This window comes from Entelurus aequoreus, linkage group LG09 (genome assembly GCF_033978785.1).
Source record: "Entelurus aequoreus isolate RoL-2023_Sb linkage group LG09, RoL_Eaeq_v1.1, whole genome shotgun sequence".
Classification (NCBI taxonomy): Eukaryota; Metazoa; Chordata; class Actinopteri; order Syngnathiformes; family Syngnathidae; genus Entelurus; species Entelurus aequoreus.
The window spans coordinates 11,890,006-11,909,732 of NC_084739.1; the positions used below are offsets into that span (position 1 = coordinate 11,890,006).

General features: G+C 37.8%; 1 protein-coding gene across 5 annotated transcripts in view; it reads right to left on the reverse strand.

Annotated features, from left to right (window-relative positions):
- LOC133657115 (2-oxoglutarate dehydrogenase-like, mitochondrial) overlaps positions 1 to 19,727 on the reverse strand; it is a 105,188-nt gene that overhangs the window by 54,207 nt on the left and 31,254 nt on the right. For all 5 annotated transcript variants that reach the window (XR_009827228.1, XR_009827229.1, XR_009827230.1 and 2 more), the window contains 8 exons: positions 19,094 to 19,273; positions 18,836 to 18,988; positions 13,536 to 13,638; positions 13,341 to 13,469; positions 9,831 to 9,981; positions 651 to 778; positions 412 to 590; positions 266 to 337 (listed from right to left, as the gene is read on the reverse strand). Coding sequence is in view for 2 of the 5 variants with exons in the window: in XM_062058058.1 (XP_061914042.1) it covers positions 266 to 337; positions 412 to 590; positions 651 to 778; positions 9,831 to 9,981; positions 13,341 to 13,469; positions 13,536 to 13,638; positions 18,836 to 18,988; positions 19,094 to 19,273 (1,095 nt within the window). In the remaining 3 variants the exon portion in view is untranslated. The remainder of the gene's footprint in view (positions 1 to 265; positions 338 to 411; positions 591 to 650; positions 779 to 9,830; positions 9,982 to 13,340; positions 13,470 to 13,535; positions 13,639 to 18,835; positions 18,989 to 19,093; positions 19,274 to 19,727) is intronic.

Here is a 19,727-nt window from a genome sequence, read left to right on the forward strand (position 1 = left end):
AGAGCTTTTTCGTATTGGCTTCAATGTGGAAGGCATACCCGTGTTCGCCGGTCTACGTCACGCGCATACGTCATCCTCAGAGGCGTTTCGAACCGGAAGTTTAGCGGCAAATTTAAAATGTCACTTTATAAGTTAACCCGGCCGTATTGGCATGTGTTATAATGTTAAGATTTCATCATTGATATATAAACTATCAGACTGCGTGGTCGGTAGTAGTGGGTTTCAATAGGCCTTTAAGGGATTTGGAAATAAGAGGTGGGCTTACAGGGAAGTGATCCGGGTCATCTTTGCTCATTTGCAGGAAGCGCTCAGGTCTGGCTGATGAATGTTCCGGACCCTAAGGAGAGGAATGTATAAAACGTAATAACTATAATTTATTGCGGGTCCCAGAGAAGCATGTCCTCTCCTCACCATTCCCTCCATCCCGTGCGGGAGGAGCAGCACGATGCCGTTGTTGCGGACCCACTTGGCCTGGCCCGAGCTGATGAACTGGTCTATGATGCACTGGGCCGTGTTGTGAAAGTCTCCAAACTGGGCCTCCCAGAGGACGAGGGCGTCAGGGCTGGCCATGGCGAAGCCCAGCTCGAACCCTACAGGGACAGTCGTCATGAATGGGCCAGTTTTACTGCAGTGCGCACTTTTTTTTTTACCTAGGACACCGTACTCCGACAGGGAGCTGTTGCAGACCGTATACGGAGCCTGGTCTGTCCACAGGTGATTCATGGGAACACAGATGCGTTTGTCCATCTTTTGGTCATGAAGGACATGGTGGCGGTGACTAGGAAAGAAGCAACAAGAGCAGGAAAGTGCTAAAACATTACTAGTTTGTGCTTATGAAGGATAACATGCATGTCATCTCTTATTAGAGCTGATCTTGAATCATGCAAAATTTACTTTGTAGTAATCTTATAACACTAGCATCCCCAGAACCTGTTTGTGATGATAGAGGAGCTTGCCCGATGTATACACCACCACTTCATAAAATTAAAGGAGGCTTCACTACATGTCTTAAAATCAAACATGGAGCTCTGCCAACTATCTTTTAGTCATCTACGAACGCGGATGTTTTAAGTTTGATCATTTTTACAGCCTTTGTGCATGAAGTTGCTGTTCAAATCTGATTGTAATGGTAGCACTTTAGCAAATGTAGCTATGCTATAAATGTGTATGGACATCTTTCCCACTCCTTACTGTTACGTTGTTTGTGATATATGGCACAAAAACCCAAAACCAGTGAAGTTGGCACGTTGTGTAATTCGTAAATAAAAACAGAATACAATGATTTGCAAATCATTTTCAACTTATTGAATAGACTGCAAAGACAAGATATTTAATGTTCTAACTGAAAAACTTCATTTTTTTTTGCAAGTAATCATTAACTTAGAATTTAATGGCAGCAACACATTGCAAAAAAGTTGGCACAGGGGCATTTTTACCACTGCGTTACATGGCCTTTCCTTTTAACAACACTCAGTAAAAGTTTGGGAACTGAGGAGACACATTTTTGAAGATTTTCAGGTGGAATTTTTTCCCCTTCTTGCTTGATGTACAGCTTAAGTTGTTCAACAGTCCGGAGTCTCCGTTGTGGGTTTTTTAGGCTTAAAATGCGCCACACATTTTCAATGGGAGACAGGTCTGGACTACAGGCAGGCCAGTCTAGTACCCGCACTCTTTTACTACGAAGCCACGCTGTTGTAACACGTGGTTTGGCATTGTTTTGCTGAAATAAGCAGGAGCAATGAACTGTAGTTTCTGACAGTGGTTTTCTGAAGTGTTCCTGAGCCCATGTGGTGATATCCTTTACACACTGATGTCGGTTTTTGATGCAGTACCGCCTGAGGGATCAAAAGTGACGGGCATTCAATGTTGGTTTTCAGCCTTGCTGCTTACGTGCAGTGATTTCTCCAGATTCTCTGAACCATTTGATGATATTACGGAGCGTAGATGGTGAACTCCCTAAATTCCTTGCAATAGCCTGTTGAGAAATGTTGTTCTTAAACTGTTGGACAATTTGCTCACGTATTTGTTCACAAAGTGGTGACCCTCGCCCCATCCTTATTTGTGAATGACTGAGCATTTCATGGAAGCTGCTTTTATACCCAATCATGGCACCCACCTGTTCCCAATTATCCTGTCCACCTGTGGGATGTTCCAAATAAGTGTTTGATGAGCATTCCTCAATGTTGTCAGTCTTTTTTGCCACTTGTGCCTGCTTTTTTGAAACATGTTGCAGGCATCAAATTCCAAATGAGCTAATATTTGCAAAAAATAACAAAGTTTTCCAGTTTGAACGTTAAGTATCTTGTCTTTGCAGTCTATTCAATTGAATATAAGTTGAAAAGGATTTGTAAATCATTGTATTCTGTTTTTATTTATGATTTACACAACGTGCCAACTTCACTGCTTTTGGGGTTTGTATTTATTAAATTGGACATGAGCAGAATTACAGTGTATATTAAAAAGTGGATAAAGTACACAATAACGCTTGTTGGAGCCAAAGGCTGGTGGATTATACAGCTCATTAACATTAAAGGGGTCATATTATGATTTTTTCTACATTTAAAAACACTTCCTTGTGGTCTACATAACATGTAATGGTGGTTCTTTTGTCAACATTTTGCATAGATTATGTTTTACAACCCATCTTCAAACCTCTTTCTGACTGTCTCATCAGGAAGTCTTATATACGTGCCTCCACTTCGACTGGGTCTTCTCCCCGTCAGCCATGTTGTAGTTTTTAGCGCAATACTGACAGATATAAGTTCGAACTATACACTACTTTATATTAGAAATGGCAACAGCGGAAGAAACGTGTGCCTGTACGAGCCAGTCTGCCCCTCAACAAGAGGATAGAGAAAAATAAGGTTTTTATGGACTACAGTGTCGGACCACAATGGCGTACTCGCGCAAAACAATTCGGGTGAACCTTTACCATACATGGAGCATTCCGTTGTCACATGTTGGAAAAGCGTCACAAATAGGTCAAATTCCTAACGGCTCGTTTAGAAGAAGTATGAATGTCAGAATAATTGTATCTAAGTTATCGCAAAACTTTGTGTTACATTGAGTTCAGCTCGCCCGGCGAGCAGACAAAAGCTGTCTTTGATCCTACCAAGCAAAAGGCTTGTAAAACTCCACTGTGTAGGATGGGGAGCGACATGAGGGTGGCGGGTTCTTTGATGTATTGTAATCCACAGAAAGATATTGTCTTGACCCGAGATCTACAAAGCGGAGTGGAAGCAGGACCTGACGCAAGCTCCAGGCACCATTTCTTTGAACTGTTTTACGACCTTTTCTTTTAACTGTTTTGTAATCAAAGTCGATGGCTGTTTACGACCCCTCTCCCTTAGAAACAGCTGTTGCCATGTAATCAGGGAAAGTCCAAATAAAAGAGGAGGCGTACAATCTTTCGTCAGAGCGTGGGACGTACACTGTGCAAGGGTACAGTGTCTACGCGTTTCTCCTCATTGAGCCAAATTTAATTCTGTCTGTTTAATTCCTTGCTTCTTGTCTTGTTTAATAGATGTCATCAGTGTTTGAACCTGACAATGAAGTTTTATAAATACTGTACCTCTGCAATGCCTCCACGGTTTGATTTCAAATTGTCGGGACTTATGCAGATCCCAAATACACAAGAGCAGGTACCAATAGGTGAGAAAAGTGGGTTTTGCATAAGTAGAACCTTTATTTAACCAGATAAGAAAACCCATTGAGATCAAGATCTCTTTCACAAGGGTGACCTGGCCAAGAGGTCAACAGCACATGTCATAATAAGTCCCCTTTAAAACGGCGTGTTACCAGTAGGGCTTACTAAAAGCACTTTTAAAATGGTTTGAATTCCAGCATCAAGGCTTGATTTTGGACAATACACTGGTGGGACCTACTTAAAACTGCTGAAAAATAATATAAAATGACACGTTTAACTTAAAACGAAGAATGAACAGAAGACACTGCAACTATCAACGTATACTTAATAGACAAACACACACAGACCAGAGAGGTTATGAAATAACGAGCTGGCGGAAGAAGAGCAGGAAACGACCCAAAGCTGCTGATCACAATCTTGACTAGGATGTGACAAATCAAAGCTTCCACTGTAGATCTCTGCACTTTAAATGAGATCTTCTGTAATTATGTTGTGGTTTAACGAGGTCACATGATGCATCAATGTTTGGTTGGATGCTTGCTCTGCAGTACATATGCAAGATCTACATCCCCAAAGAAATCTTTAATTCAGGTCCACAATGTTATTTTCTCCATCCGGCAAATTAAGAATGAGGTATTTCCCATCATTACCATTCTATTTTATTAAGAATGAGGTATTTCCTATCGTTACCATTTTATTTTAGTATGTCAACCAAAACAAGAATATTGAATCCTCTATTCTCCCTAAATGTTCCATTTCCTTTCTATTTTATGCCTTACGTTCTGTTACATCCCTAATTTCTTTTTTCATTCACTTGAATGCTTATCGATATTTGACTTAAATTATCCTTGTTTTGAAACAAATACAACCAATATTACTACCAGTGTTAATTTTGTTTTAATTTGGATTAATCATGATTATATTATTGCATATTTTACATTAACTTAATTAAAGACTTCAATATTTGGGCACAAATAAAATGTTATTGCCAGAATGACATACAGAAAAAAATGCTGAATGTTTTGCTTAAATGCACATTATTTATTTGGTCAAAACAGTTTTATATAAAGTCCCGTGTGGATTTATTTTGAAGCCAAATTTACCAGTGAGCACACCCGTCGCAGTCGTATACATTGACCTGAACACTGACCATATAACAACCCACGCCCCCTTTTAGGTAACCATCCACGGTTAATGTAAAGGAAATGGGCTGTCAAAATAAATTACGTGATTAATCTCTGTATATACTTGACTAATGCAAAAATGTTCTTGTGAATAATCACATGACTTTACTCATTATTTTTGACAGCCCTTATATATTTAAAACAAATATAATTAAATAAATTGTAAAAAAAATAAAAATAAACAAATAAAAAAATTAAATATATATATACACAGTCGTGGTCAAAAGTTTACATGCACTTGTAAAGAACATAATGTCATGGCTATCTTGACTTCCCAATAATTTCCACAACTCTTATTTTTTTGTGATAGAGTGATTGGAGCACATACTTGTTGGTCACAAAAAACATGGTTTGGTTCATTTATGAATTTATTATGGCTCTACTGAAAATGTGACCAAATCTGCTGGGTCAAAAGTATACATACAGCAATGGTAATATTTGGCTACATGTCCCTTGGCAAGTTTCACTGCAATAAGGCACTTTTGGTAGCCATCCACAAGCTTCTTGTTGAATTTTTGACCACTCCTCTTGACAAAATTGGTGCAGTTCAGCTAAATGTGTTGGTTTTCTGACATGGACTTGTTTCTTCAGCATTGTCCACATGTTCTCAATGGGGTTTAAGTCAGGACTTTGGGAAGGCCATTCTAAAACCTTGATTCTAGCCTGATTTAGCCATTCCTTTACCACTTTTGACGTGTGTTTGGGGTCATTGTCCTGTTTGAACACCCAACTGCGCCCAAGACCCAACCGCCGGGCTGATGATTTTAGGTTGTCTTGAAGAATTTGGAGGCAATCCTCCTTTTTCATTGTCCCATTTACTCTCTGTAAAGCACCAGTCCCATTGGCAGCAAAACAGGCCCAGAGCATAATACTACCACCGCCATGCTTGACGGTAGGTGTGGTGTTCCTGGGATTAAAGGCCTCACTTTTTCTCCTTCAAACATATTGCTGGGTATTGTGGCCAAACAGCTAAATTTTTGTTTCATCTGACCACAGAACTTTCCTCCAGAAGGTCTTATCTTTGTCCATGTGATCAGCAGAGCTGGAGCAAGGGCTTCCTTCTTGCATGGTAGACTCTCAGTCCATGGCGATGCAAAACACGCTTGACTGTGGACACTGACACCTGTGTTCCAGCAGCTTCCAATTCATTGCAGACCTGATTTTTGGTGGTTCTTGATCATCCTGACCAATTTTCTCCCAGCAGCAGGTGATAGCTTGCGTTTTCTTCCTGATCGTGGCAGTGACAAAACTGTGCCATGCACTTTATATTAACGAACAATTCTCTGCACAGTTGCTCTTGGGACCTTAAGTCGCTTTGAAATGGCTCCAAGTGACTTTCCTGACTTGTTTAAGTCAATGATTCGGTTTTTTTCAGATCTGTGCTGAGTTTCTTTGACTTCCCCATTGTCGCCTTTGTAAGCGAGTCTAATGACTGCATTACATGAGCCCTATTTAAATGGACTCAGAGAAGTCAACAAGTGTCGTCAATCATAATCCCTCACATGAAGTTAAGAGGCCATGTAACTTTTCTACATCACCAAAATTGATCATGTATGTTGCTGTATGTATACTTTTGACCCAGCAGATTTGGTCACATTTTCAGTAGACCCATAATAAATTCATAAAAGAACCAAACTTCATGTATGTTTTTTTTGTATGTGCTCCAATCGCTCTATCACAAAAAAAATACAAGTATTATTGGAAACTCAAGACAGCCATGACATTATGTCCTTCAGTGTAGTCAAATGATGAGTTATCTTTTCTGTCTGTCCTTTTTTCCTTTCCTTTGTTCTTTCGTCCTTCATTTGCTTCCATTTTTCCTCAAACCTACAACCCAATTTTATTATTCATTTGTCATTTCCATCCCTCTGTCCTGTGAACACACGTTCAGTACACGGCGTGTCTATGGGGGCCCCATTAGCGGGGGGAAAAAAAGGGGCCGCACGCATTCCCAGCCAAACACGTCAAGTTAGGTGTACCTCTGATACACCCGCTCAAGTGGAACACGCCAATATGCTCGGCTCCTGTGAGAAGAAGTGAGCGACAGGGGGAAAAAAACAAAACGGAATGCAGATGGAAGGAGGGCGATATGTAAAAGAGTAACATTTTAGACTGCTGTCATTCCATGCAGGAGGAGTTGCTGAATGTGGGGCTAAAGAAAAAGGTCTGGTTAGTTAATGTGATGAATGTCGCTGGGAGTGGGAGGAGGGTGAAGGGTTGCAGGAGATGGGCTGCTGGAGAAAAGATAGGGGAGGGGGAAAAAAAAGGAGGCTGGCTGCATGTGTTCATGTGTCACTTGGTCCTTTACACTATGACAACACCATGGAGGCTACACAGGTCCCCTGAGGATGCGCTGACGTCTCACCACCTCAGAGGATTTGACAACAGAGTAAAACTGATCGATTACTGTACAAGACGTGCAAAAATACAAGTTAGACACTGCACAACCACGAGTCACTGCATTAAGTACGCCTGCAGAACAGAATGAGATCGCTGTATGTTGCCATTCTCCAATACGATACACAAAACACAAGTAGTAACATCATACAGTATGATGTAGGGATGTGGTCATCAGGGATTTATGCTGCCGATTCCAATATTTTAATTTAAATTTTTAATTTCTTTTTATTGTATTTTTTTTATTTTTTGGGGGGGTCTGCCGATTCCAATTTTTTTTTTTTTTTTTATTTAAAAAAAAAAAAAATTTTAAATTTTTTTTTTTTTGGGGGTCTGCCAATTCCAATATGAATTGAATATGGCAATGTATTATCATACACACATACAAATATAAGTGTGAAGAATGTCAAGTGTGGCGTGAGAATGGGTTAAATTGCGTGACAGCTCTTTTAACTTAGGGGAGCGGCTCCACACTGCGTAGCCAGGGGACTTAAAATGAATACAATGTCAGCCAGAGGGGATCTGCGTTTGTGATCGGCATTGAAAGGCTTTTTAATCAGCAATGGCGAGCACACGCTTTTTCAAGAGAGATATCATCCTGAACAAGTTTTTATTATGCATGCATATTTTGGAAACAAATGCCCTCTCTCACCGTTATATTGCAGGACGGAGCCAAAAGCGCAGGATTTGAGGCCCAAAAAGATGGTGTGACTTGGGTTATGTGTGGCAATGCTGCAGGCTTTATGATAAAACCCGGGCTTATTTATAGGTCAAAAAAATCCTAGAGCCCTAAAAAGCAGGTTTTGATCTTTGGTTTCATTCTTTAATACAGTATTGTACTGTTCTTATTTTTTTAAATCCACGAAGGTTTAAACTTTGAACGTGTTTAAACGAGAGAAATGTGGGAAAATGTTAATGCCTGTCTGAGAAAAATTTGTAAGGTACCATATTTCCCGGACCATTATAAGCACACTGCCGACGAATGGTCTATTTGCCATCTTTTTTCATATATAAGGCGCACCAGATTATAGGGCGCATTAAAGGGGTCATATTATTATTGTTTTTTTCAAATGTAAAACACTTCCTTGTGGTCTACATAACATGTAATGGTGGTTCTTTGGTCAAAATGTTGCATAGCTTATGTTTTACAGATCATCTTCAAGCCGCTTTCTGACAGTCGGTTCAGGATGCGCCGTTTTGTGGGCGGTCTTATTTACGTGGCTCATCTTCGGCAGCGTCTTCTCCCCGTCATCTTTGTTGTAGCGGTGTAGCGTGCAAGGACGGGAGTGGACGAAGTGTCAAAAATTGGAGCTAACTGTTTTAATGACATTCAGACTTTACTTCAATCAATAACGGAGCAGCATTTCCTCATCCGGAAACAACAACAAACGTCCGACCGGAACTCTCTAATAACTAAAGTTCCTTGGGTGAATAATGTAAACTCACTATACCGGTATGTTTTAGCACTTTTATGGCGAGTTTACTGACAGATATAAGTAAGAACTTTACTCTACCTTATATTAGAAATGGCAACAGCGAAAGATGAATGTCCCATAACGAGAAGATAGACAAAAAGAAGAAGCTTATCGACTACGTTGTCGGCATCGACTACAAAGGCGGACACGTGCAATTTTTCAGGACTTATGCAGATCCCAATTACAGATCAGCAGGTACCAGAAGGTAAGAAAAGTTGCTTTTGCATAATATTGCGAAACAAAACGCCAGATAATATGTCTTACCTTATACACACACCATAATAATACTCGTATGTTGAAGCACAGTACAATCCATCAAGCGGTGCGGCTTCATAGCTTACCAAAGTCGTACTAAAACATTTTGATAGATTTTTGAGCGCCGTGTGTAATGTTCTATATTTTCAATGGAACATATAAAATGTTGGTGTTCTTTACTTGAGTCATATTGCAGTCTACACATATCTCTTATGTGTGACTGCCATCATGTCGCTGTCTGCAAGTATCTCTTATGTGTGACTGCCATCTACTGGTCACACTTATCTTTTCACCATCCTTGCTTGGCACTCAGCAACAAGGGTTGGAATTGGGGGTTAAATCACCAAAAGGATTGCCGGGCGCGGCCACTGCTGCTGCTCATTGCTCCCCTCACCTCCCAGGAGGTGATCAAGGGTGATGGGTCAAATGCAGAGAATAATTTCGCCACACCTAGTGTGTATCATTGGCACTTTAACTTAATGTACTAAATAAAACAGCTTCGAGGTCGGTAAGCACAACCAAAATTACTCCGTACATTAGGCGCACCGGGTTATAAGGCGCACTGTTGAGTTTTGAGAAAATGAAAGGATTTTAAGTGTGCCTTATAGTCAGAAAAATACGGTACTATACAGTACTGTAAATGAAAAAAAAAAAAAAAATTAAAAAAAAAAAAACCATGCAAATTAAATGCAAAAAAAAAATCCTGTAAATGAAAAAAATGAAAAAATATATAATGAACGAAAACACAAAAAAAACGGGGGGAAAATCAACTTCTACTACATGGATTTCACTTAAAGCGGGTATTTTACGAGGGAACACTGTATTGGATATGATTACAATTGTGCAGGTGTACCCAATGAAGTACCGTCTCACCTGAAAGTGCCCCTCTCTACATCTTGCCCGCTGAGCCGCACGTGGATGCCATCTTTCAGAAGAGATCCAAAGGCCACGTACTCGCCCAGGGCCCAGTCCAGCTGACGATTCTTCACCAGGTCCGCTCGGCTGCGCAGGATGCGAGACAGACCTGGTAGGCACACACACGCACAAAAGAAATACCAGTAAATGAATGTTCTTTGAGATGAGCGAGCGGAAACAGGGTGTTGCAGCCAGTGAAATGACAGGTGGTGTTGCGGACAGTGAACACTAAAACCTTGGCTTGATGTTGGGATGTTTGGAAAGGAATTCCAATGTGAATAAATTAGCACGGGAAAAAAAGTTCTCTTTGGCTACCCTCTGAAATACACTTGCACAATCCAATTACTTCCAGGCCTATACTGCCGATGCTCTAAGACAGGGCTAGTCGACTGGCGGCCTGGAGATGACATCATGTTGGCCCCCCGAGTTCAGTTCAAATCTTAGGAGACAAACATTTTTGCATCAAATTCCTAGAAACAAGAGTGTGCTCCTGTTGTGTAGAACAGTGGTTCTCAAACTTGTTTTTTACCCCCAAAAAAAACATAATGAGCAACATTTTAAAAACACAGTAGCGTAATAGGCCTAAGTATTCATTAAAAACAAGACAGAGGTTTTATTTAACAAGTACCGCATTTTTCGGACTATAAGTCGCTCCGGAGTATAAGTCGCACCGGCCGAAAATGCATAATAAAGAAGGAAAAAAACATATATAAGTCGCACTGGAGTATAAGTCGCATTTTTTGGGGAAATTTATTTGATAAAAGCCAACACCAAGAATAGACATTTGAAAGGCAATTTAAAATAAATAAAGAATAGTGAACAACAGGCTGAATAAGTGTACGTTATATGAGGCATAAATAACCAACTGAGAACGTGCCTGGTATGTTAACGTAACATATTATGGTAAGAGTCATTCAAATAACTATAACATATAGAACATGCTATACGTTTACCAAACAATCTCTCACTCCTAATCGCTAAATCCCATGAAATCTTATACGTCTAGTCTCTTACGTGAATGAGCTAAATAATATGATTTGATATTTTACGGTAATGTGTTAATCATTTCACACATAAGTCGCTCCTGAGTATAAGTCGCACCCCTGGCCAAACTATGAAAAAAACTGTGACTTATAGTCCAAAAAATACGGTATATTTAATATGTTTGCCACTGCAACATTACACACAGTTTAAACAGTAACACTGTGTTTGAATTAGGGTTGTACTACTACTACCACTATCAAACATGTGACGGTTTAGTACCGCTAAGTATGAATAGTTTTAGTTGTATTGTAAAACTTACAAACGTTGCCTGGAGTGATGAATAAAGAAACCGTACGAGTAGAAAAACTACAAATAGTGTTGTCCTGATACCAATATTTTGGTACCAGTAGCAAAATTATTTTGGTACTTTTCTAAATAAAGGGGACCACAAAAAAATTGCATTATTGGCTTTATTTTAACAAAAAATCGTACGGTACATTAAACATGTTTATTATTGCAAGTTTGTCCTTAATTAAAATAATGAACATACTAGACAACTTGTCTTTTAGTAGTAAGTAAACAAACAAAGGCTCCTAATTTGTCTGCTGACATATGTAGTAACATATTGTGTCATTTATCATTCTATTATTTTGTCAACATTATGAAGGACAAGTGGTAGAAAATTAATTATTAATCTACTTGTTCATTTACTGGTAATATCTGCTTACTTTCTCTTTTGACATGTTCTATCTACACTTCTGTTAAAATGTAATAGTCACTTATTCTTCTGTTGTTTGGATACTTTACATAAGTTTTGGATGATACCACAAATTTGGGTATCAATCTGATACCAAGTTGTTACACGATCATACATTGGTCATTGCCGGACCGGTACTTTTCAGAGGCGGTGTTGTACCGAATATGATTAATTAGTATTGCGGTACTATACTAATACCGGTATACCGTACAACCCTAACGACAAACGACTAGTAGACGGAACAGCACTTGTACTTCCGGCTCAAGGCACTAAACAGAATGACGTACAGTAGACAACAATGTGTCCGTCATGTCCTCATATGTCATGTCTTTTTATTTTTTTGGACTACAATGTGCAATAATGTTATGTGTGTATATGTATGGATATATGCATGTGTGTGGATATATACATATATATAGATACATATCTTCTTTTTTACTATTATATTACTAAATTATTGACCGGGGGGGGCGGGGGGTATTGTCCAACTCTTTAATTACCGATACCGATATCAACCGATATATGCAGTCGTGGAATTAACACATTATTATGCCTAATTTGGACAACCAGGTATGGTGAAGATAAGGTACTTTTTAAAAAAATTTGTAAAACAAGATAAATAAATTAAAAACATTTTTTTGAATAAAAAAGAAAGTAAAACAATATAAAAACAGTTACATAGAAACTAGTAATGAATGAAAATGAGTAAAATTAACTGTTAAAGGTTAGTACTATTAGTGGAGCAGCAGCACGCACAATCATGTGTGCTTACGGACTGTATCCCTTGCAGACTGTATTGATATATATTGATATATAATGTAGGAACCAGAATATTAATAACAGAAAGAAACAACCCTTTTGTGTGAATGAGTGTAAATGGGGGAGGGAGGATTTTTGGGTTGGTGCACTAATTGTAAGTGTATCTTGTGTTTTTTATGTTGATTTAATAAAAAACAAAAAAATACACAAAAAAAACAACCGATACCGATAATAAAAAAACCGATACGATAATTTCCGATATTACATTTTAACGCATATATCGGACATCTCTATATATATATATATATATATATATATATATATATATATATATATATATATATATATATATATATATATATATACACACTTTTTTTTTCATTTTTTTTTTTTCATAAAGAAATACAATCATGTGTGCTTACGGACTGTATCCCTTCAGACTGTATTGATCTATATTGTATATATAGTGTTTTTTATGTTGATTTCATTTTTAAAAATAAATAAATAAATTTAAAAAAATTATTTATTTTTATTTTTATTTTATTTTTTTTAATTTATTGCGCGGCCCGGTACCAATCGGTCCGCGGACCGGTACCAGGCCCTGCTCCAATTTTGTTGTTCTTTGAACCTGTCCACTGTAATAATGACAAATAAAACTCTATTATATTCTATTCTAGACGTTCAACACGCTGCAACTGCAGCGACAGAACTCGTCCAAAAGATGGCACCATAGCACAAACAATAACACACATTTTCAGTGTGTGTCGGTAATTAATGAAAACTCGTTGCATACAAAACATTATGGTCGTTAGCAAAGAAAAATCCATAAATTAGCTACACCGTTTTATAAGCCGCAAGGCTCAAAGCGTAGGCAAAAAGTGTAATTTTTTTACTTTAATAATGATTTGAAGTGCATGAGAAAATGGGAAGGAAAACCAGCGTCTTTTGTTTTTAGCTGAAAAGCTCACCGGGATGTATTGTAAAATCTTCCAGAGGCACCGAGCTGGCAGTCCGGCCAATGTGCTGCAAGACCTCCTCGTCCAGTCCTGTGGGAGGGCAGCTCATGGTCTTAGGTTCTCCTTCTGCCGTGAAGAAATCTACAAGGAGGAAAAACACACATTAAAAGGGAAGGAAGGACCACGATGAAGAAGACAGTCAATTACCAGGCCAGGGGGAGTCCAGCCAGTGTCGAATGTTCGAGATCTTCTCGTCCTTGGAACTGGTGTAGGCCTCCTCGCATATTTTGTCATATTTGGCCACTTCCTCCTGCGACCGCAAGTGACGCGGATTAACAATATTGTTTTATTTTACAGCCGCTTAGGTCGCTGCAAAGAAATTGGGTGAATGAGAGCGGGGGAGAAGGCAGAAGAGAAAAATGATCTAACTAGCCAGACATAGCTCAGCCTGGCTGTATTATGAATAGGCCATTAGCTCGTGTCCACATTGCCCATGGAAGCGACGCCCATCAAACATCTTGCATAGAGCCTACGCTACTGTACATGCTATATGTTATATGTACGCCATGCAATTGGATGATGAACCAAATTGATCACATTGAAAGACACGCTTCTATACTGTGGTGTAAAATGTGAGACTGCTACATTATTTAGCGCTTGAACTGCAACAGTAAATTGACTCTCAAATACAGGTGACATATTCTGGATTTAAGTTCGATTTAAAGCTGCTGTGTGTCACTGGCTCCGAATATAAATATTGTTTTTAAACCGGAAAATATGACAACACCACTTTTCACTTTTAAAGCTCCTATCATCTGGAACGGTCTTCCAGATGATTTAAGTCCGGCGTTATTTGGAGTCCATGGAGCTTTTTCAAAAATGTATGGAAATGGCAAAAAAAAAAATGTGGTGAAAAACATATTTTTTCTTGTAATATGGTTTCTGTAGGAGGACAAAACACGACACAAACCTTCCTAATTGTTAGAAAGCCCACTGTTTAATATGTTTGTGTTCATGCTTCACTGATGTGTGTTTGGCGAGCGCCGTTTTGTCCTACTAAATTGAACTCACCGTCGTGTGGACTGTCACTCAGCGGTTTGTTTATATGTATAACTGTCTCCGACGCTGCCACGGAAAGACGTGTTTTATCATACTTGCCAACCTTGAGACCTCCAATACCGGGAGGTGGGGGGTGGGGGCGTGGTTAAAAGGGTAGTATATTTACAGCTAGAATTCACCAACTCAAGTATTTCATATATATATATATATATATATATATATATATATATATATATATATATATATATATATATATATATATATATATATATATATATATATATATATATATGTATGAAATACTTGACTTTCAGTGAATTCTAGCTATATATATATATATATTTATTTATTTTACTATACATATAAATAAAATAAATACTTGAATTTCAGTGTTCCATAGGCTATCCAGTAGATGGCAGTATTGTCCTGTTTAACTTCTCCGTTCATGACTGAGTATATCATTTCGGCCACCGTGTTCAATGGAGAAGTCTGTTCCCCTTCTAACTGTCCTGGATGAACTGAAATTCTTGTTTCCATTCGTTTTGGAACTTGCAAGCGTATTTCTTCATCTTGCTCGTCGACGGCGTCGCCATGTCTGTAACTTCCTCGTTCTTCTGCTTCGTCTCCTTGTTGTGTGCGCAGTTGTGCACTCTACTCTCTAAAAGCCGTAGATGTTATGACGTCATTGGGCAGGCAAGCTGTTTATATTGTGGGAAAGCGGACATGAGAACAGGCTGTCCCCACTCAGGTCCGCATTGAGCTGGAGGGGGCGTGGCCTCCAGCTCCGGCTGAATACCGGGAGTTTGTCGGGAGAAAATTTCTGCCGGGAGGTTATCGGGAGAGGCGCTGAATACCGGGAGTCTCCCGGTAGAACCGGGAGGGTTGGCAAGTATGGTTTTATGCCACTCCTTCTGTGTCTCATTTTGTCCACCAGACGTTTTATACTGTGCGTGGATGCACAGAGGTGAGCTTTGTTGATGTTACTGACTTGTTATGGTTTGCTAAATCAGGCATATTTGGTTACTGCATGACTGTAAGCTAATCGATGCTAACATGCTATTTAGGCTAGCTGTATGTGGAGTGAATTGTGAAGTGAATTATATTTATATAGCGCTTTTCTCTAGTGACTCAAAGCGCTTTACATAGTGAAACCCAATATCTAAGTTACATTTAAACCAGTGTGGGTGGCACTGGGAGCAGGTGGGTAAAGCGTCTTGCCCAAGGACACAACGGCAGTGACTAGGATGGCAGAAGCGGGGATCGAACCTGGAACCCTCAAGTTGCTGGCGCGGCCACTCTACCAACCGAGCTATACATATTATATAATATAATACATATTGCATCATTATGCCTCGTTTGTAGCTATATTTTAGCTCATTTAATTTCCTTTACTTATGTCCTTATGTGTATTTAGTTTATTTTTCCATGTTTCATGACACATTATCTGTATGTAATATTGGCTGCATTTCTGGTAGTTCTTAGTGTGCCGTGTTGTTCCAGACCACAGCAAACATTAGCAAAGATTGTAAAAAATCCATTAGAAGAAGACAGCCTGCCGTTTCCTTTAACTTGGACACACACATCTATACCTTTGGCCATTCTAAGACAGTCATTTCCAGGAGTTATCTCACCCTATGAGAAGTTTTACTAATGTTTTCCAATGTTGTAAAAATGTGTAGAATAAATATTACATTTCAACATTTCTGTCAACGAAGATTTGTGTCAGCCTGCGACACATAGTCATTTTGATAGTAGGCTAATATAGCTAATTAGCCACTTACATCATATGTTGCCATCATTATAACACTTATATAAGTCTTTTCATTTTTTGCGGCTCCAGACAGATTACTTTTTTGTATTTTTGGTCCAATATGACTCTTTCAACATGTTGGGTTGCCGACCCCCTGACGTAGGCAATGTTTAGATTTAACTGCATATTACAACGGAAAGAATCTTATCTACACACTTTAATTTTATTTGAATTAATTCATGGTTATTTTCATGACGATTTGATTTTTAATCATGATTTTATTCGCTTTCTTTTTGGCATCTGTAAAGCACTATTGTGATCTATAAATAAACTTGCTTTCCTTGACACAAATGGAAAGCATATGTTACCAATAGTGCTTTAAGAGAACAGATTCAACAAATAAATGTCTATATTTCTTAGAGGTGGGAAAAAATACAATATATTATACTTTTAATAACAAATAAAATGTCAACATATATTTTCAATGTCCAAATAATGTTTTTGTATTTTCAATTAGAAATAATGTTTTTGTATTTTCAATTTTATATATATATATATATATATATATATATATATATATATATATATATATATATATATATATATATATATATATATATATATATATATATATATATATATATATATATATATATATACATATATTTTAAATGTTTTAAATAATATATAATTTTTTTCTTGTTGTTTTTTAAAGTCTTGTTATTTCTGTAAAGTTGCAATAAATAGAAATGGGTGATTTGAATTATTATTATATTTTTGTTGCGTGGTGAAGTCCTTGCAAATAGCCAGCCCTAATAATTGTCACAATTACAAAACCCAAAACCAGTGAAGTTGGCACGTTGTGTAAATTGTAAATAAAAACAGAATACAATGATTTGCAAATCCTTTTCAACTTATATTCAATTGAATAGACTGCAAAGACAAGATACTTAATGTTTGAACTGGAAAACTTTGTTATTTTTTGCAAATATTAGCTCATTTGGAATTTGATGCCTGCAACATGTTTCAAAAAAGCTGGCACAAGTGGCAAGAAAGACTGACAACGTTGAGGAATGCTCATCAAACACTTATTTGGAACATCCCACAGGTGAACAGGCTAATTGGGAACAGGTGGGTGCCATGATTGGGTATAAAAGCAGCTTCCATGAAATGCTCAGTCATTCACAAACAAGGATGGGGCGAGGGTCACCACTTTGTGAACAAATGCGTGAGCAAATTGTCCAACAGTTTAAGAACAACATTTCTCAACCAGCTATTGCAAGGAATTTAGGAATTTCACCATCTACGGTCCGTAATATCATCAAAAGGTTTAGAGAATCTAGAGAAATCACTGCACTTAAGCGACTAGGCCGAAAACCAACATTGAATGCCCGTGACCTTCGATCCCTCAGGCCGGTGCTGCATCAAAAAGCGACGTCAGTGTGTAAAGGATATCACCACATGGGCTCAGGAACACTTCAGAAAACCACTGTCAGTAACTACAGGTCGTCGCTACATCTGTAAGGGCAAGTTAAAACTCTACTATGCAAAGCAAAAGCCATTTATCAACAACACCCAGAAATGGCGCCGGTTTCTACAAAATTAGAAGTTACACTTTGTATAAAAAATATTAATAACAATAATAATAAATGCTGCACAGCTTGTTTCAAATGATTGCCGTTTGTGGCTGTCAATCACGGTTGCCTCATGCGGATGTGTATGCCACCTGCAAAACTAAAAAATTATTAAAAATGGTATGCTATGGTTGCTTTATTGATGAGTGAAATCATATGCTGTTCCAAACACTGCTTTTGTACATGACGTTGTCCTTTTTGAGCGCCCTCTTTTATGGCCCTACTGGAAAAATATATCTCGTTTACTTTTACGAACAAAAGTATCACAACACACCCCTCATAAATTCTAATCAGTAAACTAATCAATACCGAGTGTGGCCTATACAACCCATGTTTCCACTTTCGTCTTAATTCTTCATTTTATCATGTAATTTTTGGATGACTGTACACTTTTGTCTTTATCTTTTTTAAATTTTCTTTAGAGATGCCGATAAATGCTTTAAAATGTGATATTGGAAATTATCGGTATCGTTTTTTTTATTATCGGTATCGTTTTTTAATTTTTTTTAATTAAATCAACATAAAAAACACAAGATACACTTACAATTAGTGCACCAACCCAAAAAAACCTCCCTCCCCCATTCACACTCATTCACACAAAAGGGTTGTTTCTTTCTGTTATTAATATTCTGGTTCCTACATTATATATCAATATATATCAATACAGTCTGCAAGGGATACAGTCCGTAAGCACACATGATTGTGCGTGCTGCTGGTCCACTAATAGTACTAACCTTTGACAGTTAATTTTACTCATTTTCATTAATTACTAGTTTCTATGTAACTGTTTTTATATTGTTTTACTTTCTTTTTTATTCAAGAAAATGTTTTTAATTTATTTATCTTATTTTATTTTTTAAAAAGGACCTTATCTTCACCATACCTGGTTGTCAAAATTAGGTATAATAATGTGTTAATTCCACGACTGTACAGTATATATTGGTATCGGTTGATATCGGTATCGGTAATTAAAGAGTTGGACAATATCGGAATATCGGATATCGGCAAAAACCCTTTATCGGACATCCCTAATTTTCTTATATATAGGAATGGAAAATAAAGACCTCAAATTCCTGCAGCGTGACCACTCCCTCAGCAATGAGCTTGTCAGAGTACTTCTTCAGCACAGGCTCCTGCCGGCGGATCTGTTTGTACATCAGCGGCTGAGTGAACATGGGCTCATCCATTTCATTGTGGCCAAAGCGCCTGTAAGAAACCTGGAAAACAAAACATTTAGGGTGTCTTGCATTAAAGAAGTATGGTCCTTTTCTGACTCCAGTTATGATTAGGTAAACAACACTTGTATCATTTCGGGTCCTCACAAGGTCAATGACGACGTCCTTGTTGAAGGTGTTCCTCCATTCTGCAGCCACGCCGCACACGTAGATGACGGCCTCAGGGTTATCGGCATTAACATGGAAGATGGGAGCGTTGACCACTCGAGCCACATCGGTCGGGTAAGGAGACGAGCGAGCAACCCGAGGGTCTGTCGTAAAGCCAATCTGTAAATAGTAAAATAACACGTGTACTGTAATAAAACAAATCTTCCATGCAAAAACATGTAATCACCAATTTGTTTATTTTTATTTTAAAAAATATTCAATTCCATTTAATGTTTACTATATAATATCATTTAATGTTTATTTTTAATTGAACAGTTATCTAATTTTATTGTATTTAAATGTAATTAAATTTCATGTTTAATTTTATTTAAACATGTATTTGACTTAATTTCTTGTTTATTTTTAGTTAAACATTTAATTAACTTCATTAAATGTTTACTTTTATTTAAAATTAATTCAATTTCATTTCATGTTCATTTTTATCTAAACATTTATGTAATTTCCATTGATCCATATATATTCTACCGCTTGTCCCTTTCTGGGTATTTTTTTTAAATTTTTTTATTGAAACATGCATTACATTTCATTTAATGTTTATTTAAACATGCATTTA